General features: G+C 55.6%; 1 protein-coding gene across 1 annotated transcript in view; it reads right to left on the bottom strand.

The window, feature by feature from the left end:
- Positions 1-2,025: 2,025 nt before the first annotated feature.
- DUSP8 (dual specificity phosphatase 8) overlaps positions 2,026-6,000 on the bottom strand; it is a 42,878-nt gene continuing 38,903 nt past the window's right edge. Inside the window, 4 exon segments of the mRNA XM_050897639.1 lie at positions 2,026-2,505; positions 2,508-3,153; positions 3,525-3,648; positions 3,857-4,016. Coding sequence (XP_050753596.1) covers positions 2,062-2,505; positions 2,508-3,153; positions 3,525-3,648; positions 3,857-4,016 — 1,374 coding nt within the window. The 3' untranslated portion in view covers positions 2,026-2,061.

The following is a 6,000-nucleotide window of genomic DNA, read 5'->3' as shown; positions in this document are numbered from 1 at the left end:
GTCCCCAGCATCTCACCAAATGGCCCCCTGGAAAACCAGAAAAACTAAAGCCAGCCTGAAGAGAGCGAGGAGCCTCCAGGGAGACTCGCCTCAACTGTGGACACAGAGGTGGTTGGGGAAGCAACCAGCTGAAGCAAGCAGTCCCTCCTCACACGATTGCAGCTCCTCACGCCTCTGCTTTCTGTTCAGTTTTAAACCTGAGATCATTTGGTTTTGTCACATGTAGTTTGATTTAAAGATAGAAACAAACGACAAGAGGAGGAACAAGGGAAAGGGAGAGAAACCATGTGGACCCAGAAAAGAAAAAAACAACAATCCAAGGATGACACGGGACACAGACATGCACGAACGGAGACCCCTGAGGTATTAGCTTTGCAAACTAGTGCGAGACGAGGGAGAAAGCAAAGACGGCCACAGGGAGAGATGTGCTTTGCAGCAGAGGCAGTTCAGTGCCTACAGCTCCAGAAAGCAGCTTCTCAGCAAGCCTGACATTGGGGTTTGGGGGCAAGAGTTTGGCTCCCCACGGGGTCAAGGGGAAGCAGCCAAATGCCTCTGAAAATAAGTTGGTTGTGCCCCCCATGTGCTTGCAGAGTTTCATGTCTGGCCACCTTACCACCCACTGGAAGGAGGAGAGCCAGCCCGGAGGGGAACAGGGCTGGGGGAGTCCCAGCACCTGCAAACACACTCCCCAGGAGTTTCTCAGATGTGAAGCGAAGGATGGGGGAAGCCTGAAAAACCACTGCCCCAAAGGGAAAATGGTGCCCATACCTCCCAAGCAAGGTGGCTGAGGTGAGGGGGAGCCAAGGGGCTGGGGCAGGCAGGCAAGACACCCTCCAACAAGAAATTCCAACTACCACCAGCCTCCCCTCCCTGCCTCCGCTGCAGCAGCCTCCGATGCCTTCCCCTTCCCCACGCAGCTGGAGGTGACACCCAGCATCCTTCCCTCTGCTTCAGGTGACTCCCTCCTCGCTCTCTCCAGCGAGGATGGGCAGCCCAGAGGAGGGGAGGGGGCACGGCTGGGATGGGGTGATGGCCAGGACGGGGACAATGACTGGGATGGGATGATGGCCGGGATGGGGACAATGACTGGGATGGGATGATGGCCGGGATGGGGGTGATGGCCGGGAGGGGGATGAGGAGAAGCAAACAGAGACCAAGTGGTGACGATGTGGCAGCAGCTTCCAGAAGAGAGTTTTCTGGCTCAGTTTGTGTTGTAAGAAGGTTTTATGGTTTGCTTGTTCACTTGTTTGTTTCTAGAAAAAGTGCCCAGAAGAGTCTCCTGTCCCCTTGTCGCTGTGCCCGGAGGGAAGGGGGGGAAATCTTTGTTGTCAACATGAGCTATAGAAGGAGCCACAGGCCTCAGATATTGCTTAGAAACTCGTATTTCAGATTTAAATACCATACACAGTAAAAATAGAGCTGAAAGTACCGCCCCACGTTGTCTGCAAATCATTGCCAGAATGAACAGCTTCAATAAATTAAAAACAAAACAAAAAAATTGAAATATTAATTACGTCTCAATAAAAATCGCAGTAAAACCATTTACCTTTTCCTTTGTGTGTGTGTTTTCCGTTTTTTTTCTTTATATTATATATAATATATATTTATATATGTATAGGGCTGCTCCAGTGCAGCATTTTTAGGATACTTAGCCAGAGAAACACAGGGGAGCATGCTTAGTGCACCAGGGTGCAGCGAAGGGGTAGCCGTGGTCCCCCCACAGGTGCTGTGCCCCATCCCCGCAGCCAAAATTGTGACCCCTGCCCCTTCCCGCTCGAATTTTATGGCCAAATTTCGAACGCAGGTCTCCGAGGGCTGGGACTCCCTGGGGATGGGGGGGAAAGGACCGGGTGGGTGCAGGAGGGACACTAAGCATCCACCGTCATGTTTCCCGACTCTGGAAAGACTTATCTGCCTTTGCTTCGGTTTCAGCGCGTGCGCTCCCAAAATGCACGTGCGGGTATAAATACTCCCCACCCAACCCCGCCACCCCCCTCCCCCCAGCTTAAATATTCCCCCACCCTGTCCCCGTCCCCGCTCTCCAGGCGCCTCGGGTGGGTGTCAGGACACCTCGATGATCTCCATGCTGCCCGAAAAGCTGGACTGTTTGCTGATTTTGCCCAGCTCTTCCCGGGCCCTGCCCTCAGACATGGTCTCCTCGAACTCCATCTGGCAGCTCCTCCGCTTGAACTGCTTCTCAGCGCCGGCCTCCTCATGCCAGCTGTGCCGCCCGTCCCGCGGCTCAGCCCGTGCCTTGTCCCTCAGTCTGATCTCACAGCCACCCGCCACCCCGCTGCAGCTGAACGGCGGTGGATATGGGCCAGTGCCGGCAAACAGGCTCCCGCCACTACCACTGGCGCTGCCGGAGTCCATGCCAAAGTACCAGCCAGCCTCACCGGAGGCAGTGCTGGGGGACTCCAGGTGGACCCCACTCCACGCAGCAGTGGTGGTGGCACCGGAGTGGCGGCCGGCTGGCCAAGCCGCGGCGGCAGCCCATCCTCGGCGCCAGGGCTCTTGCGTGCAGCGCAGGCCCCGCTAACGTTGAGGCTGAGCCCGTGGGCCGGCGAGCCCGCCGGGTGCCGGTGCTTCCGCCGCTGCCTCACCTTGGCCTCCAGCAGGAGGTCGGGCCCACTCGGCCGGTCGGGGCTGTCTGCCCCCGGGGAGAAGGGGCCGAGGCCGCCAGGGCCCGTGGGGCTGTCCAGCTTGCAGAGTTTGGGGGTGTCCCCAGGGCCAGGGAGTCCGGGGGGGTCCTGCCGCAGGCTGGGGGAGTAGGCGGACTTGATGTCCAGGGAGAAGGAGCGTTTCAGGCGGTTGGTGTCCTGGATGCGCTCAGAGGAGAGGTGCAAGCCGTTGAGCCCCTGCTGCAGGGCAGTGGGCGACAGGACCTTTGGGGTCCCGCCTTGACGCTCGGGGTCGCTGTGGGGGGACGCCGAGCCGGCGCCTCTCGGCACCTCCTCGGCCTTCTCTGAGGTAGGTGGTGGGGGATGCCGGCCGCCCTCAGCCACCTCTGCTGGGTCCTGCTGGGCGTCCCCCTCGCCCCGGTCGCCCTTTGACTTCAGGGCCTTGAGGAGCTTCAGGCTCCTCTCGTACTCCAGGAGCTGGCCCAGGAAGTTGAAGTTGGGTGAGATGGATGGGCGACGGTCCTTAACGAACCTGCCAAGAGGCACAGACAGCCCCAGTTGGTGCTTGGTCCTTCAGCAGGTCACCCCTGCTCTCTCAGCCTCTTTGGGAAGAAGAGGCATCATCCAGGACCCCTTCTGAAGAAAGGGGTCTTGGGGAACCATGGGACCTCGAGATGCCCCGGGGTAGAGCTGGGACTGCCTCCCCCCGCCATTTTACTGCTACCAAACATTCTTCATTGCATGCACTTTATGAAGGGAGGTTTGGTTTGGTTTCACTGGGACTCAGCCAAGGCACAGAGCTTCAAGGAGCTCCCACCCTCTCCTTCTGGGCACAGTCTGCTTTCCTTCCCTGGAGTGAAGCATACCAGCGTAACCCCTCCCTGCCCTCTGGGGAAAACTCACCTGTAAGCATCATCTGATGACATACCCATGGTCTTCATGATGTAGGCAATGGCGATGGTGGCCGACCGGGAGATCCCGGCCAAGCAGTGCACAATCACCTGGCAGCTGGACACCTTGGCCTTGTCTGGAGCACGGTAGAGGAAACAGAGAGAAAAGCATCGATGAGGTCAGACATGGTGAGCAAAATGATTCTAGCCTCCCTCCCCAACCCTCAACCCCTTTGTGTGAAAGGACAAGGGTTGCTGGGAGTAAGACCATGGAGGACAGAAAAAGAGTTCAGGTTTTGAAGGCTGAGAACTGGAGGGTCTGCAACCATTGTAACAAAAGCTCACCAATGAATTCAATGGACTTGTCCAGCCAGGGAAGCAGCTTCTCACAGTAGTTGTCATTGACAGGAATGCGCATGAAGTGACTATCACAGATGAAGTCTGGCTTGGGACAGGAGTTGCTGGCGTTGAGGACATAGCTTATCCCATTCTGTGTCATCAAGTCCTGGTGGGAAAGAAGCAATCGAATGATCGGCTGAGTTCAGCCAGCACTGAGTGCTGAAGATCTGCCTTGCCATGCACTCCCTGCCTTTTCCCATCCCAATATTTTCTCCTGTGGGTCTCCCACTGCTGCCTTGGCCTAGTTGATGGTAGTACAGCAGAGACCAGCTGAGAAAGTTATGTCAATTTAGATGACACAAGTTTGAACCTCAGCAGATCTTTACTTTGGTCCAAGTAAAAGTAAGCAAGACCAAAGACACCTGGAAGGGGGTCCCAGAGGGGAAAATCCAAGAACTCCAGTATGAAAGGAATAGGAAAATACAGGAAAGAAAATCAGTGAAAACTCTGGCTGAAAGCTTTGAAAGTATCAGCTGAGGGAGAGAGGAGGCATCTCACCAACAGAGTGGGGGGAGTCACTGGTAGCACCCTATGTTAACCAATGTCAACCCATGTCTTTGCTCCCACACCTCTCAGAAACGCATCGGGAGTTCTCGCAGATTTGTTAGTTGTTCACAGTTCTTCACTGTGAACATACACTTTTGTGTTGGGACATAGGCAGGTGGCAAGGGGAACCATCTCTTCCCTCTTTCTGACACTGGAGTGAATCTGGACTTGTTTTCTGTGACTTTTCTGCTTTGGCCACTCAATGGCTACCATCACTGCCCATATTTCTGACTCAATAAAATGCAACGGCACAAGGGAGACCTTACGCAAATAGGGTCAGATGAAAAACTGCAAAGAGGGGATGAGGTTCGACCCACGGGCCATCCATCAGGGAACTGGCTTGCTGGGTGTGTACTGCTGCATCCACACCAACCTCCATTCCTTCCCTCCCAGGGCTATGGCCAGCTTCACCTATATGCGGTGCTGACACCAAATTTATGGCTCATCTGACCCCTGTCTCTTTCCCTGTCCCATCAGATCAGGTATCACCTGTACAACTGGGGGCAGGTTGCTTATAAAAAATGGGGGAACATCTGTGCCAGCTGCTGGGTCTCAGTTCCCGGTCTCCACTATTCCAGGGAAGACCCAGAATTAAACAGGAGGAGAAAACATGGAGATAAAAGAGTCCTTCCACATGTCAGAGTGCGTGGAGCTGCCATGTGGGATCTCTCCTTTGCAACGTGCTGGAGAAGAGAAGCATCACCCATGCACGGACCTCCACACTTGACCCTGCTCTGCTGCCTGTGAATAGAGCATCTTCTGGCCACATCATGGGGATGGCAGAAAACACAGCTCCAAAAGATGAACAAAGCCCTCTGAGGAGGCGGGGAGGGAAGGAAAACATCAATTTCCCTGCCTGACATTGGCTCCTCAGGAGACCACACCAGGATTTCGGCCCTGGCTCTCCAGCGGCTGGTTCCTGCCCGCCCCAGCAGGCTCTGCAGAACCCGGCCTTAGCTCGGCGGAGCCAGCCCAGCTCCTGGGCTCACATTCTTGGCATTTTTCTCTTTCATTTCCTTATACTCCCTGTATATAATTTCTCTCTCCCTCCCTTCTGTCTCTAACCCCTCTCTGGCATTGTGGTCCCTCTCCCCCCGCCTGCCCCAGGCGAGGACGCCCGGCTGGCTCCGTCCTGCCCATGGTAGGCAGACACCCGGCAGCATTTTAACTGCAATTCCTCTCTCTTTCTTCTCGCCGTTATTTTTCCTTTAAACAAAATTCCTTCCCTGGCGTGACATCACAGCACAGCCCTTCCAGCATCTTTAAAAGGGCACTGTTCTTCTTTTCTCTTCTCTCCCCACAGCAAAAAACTTTGCTCATTTTTGGGCCTCCTGAACAAGCCCCTGCCCCTGGCCAGAGCTGCCTGTCCCTGCGCTGCCGTGGCTGAATACCCCAGCTTGCTCCCACTCTCTCTGGCTCCCAAGAGGATCACAAGGTTGCTGAAATTGGTGTTATCTGGCAGCCTCGCTGGCGAGGTGGGTGGGTGCAAAGCTGGCTCCTGTCCCACATCTCCCTCCAGCTGTGGTAACTCCCCCTCCAAGCCC

This window comes from Gymnogyps californianus, chromosome 5, assembly GCF_018139145.2.
Source record: "Gymnogyps californianus isolate 813 chromosome 5, ASM1813914v2, whole genome shotgun sequence".
Taxonomy (NCBI): domain Eukaryota; kingdom Metazoa; phylum Chordata; class Aves; order Accipitriformes; family Cathartidae; genus Gymnogyps; species Gymnogyps californianus.
Note: the sequence above shows the minus strand (reverse complement) of the source record. Positions and strands in the feature narration are given on the sequence as shown.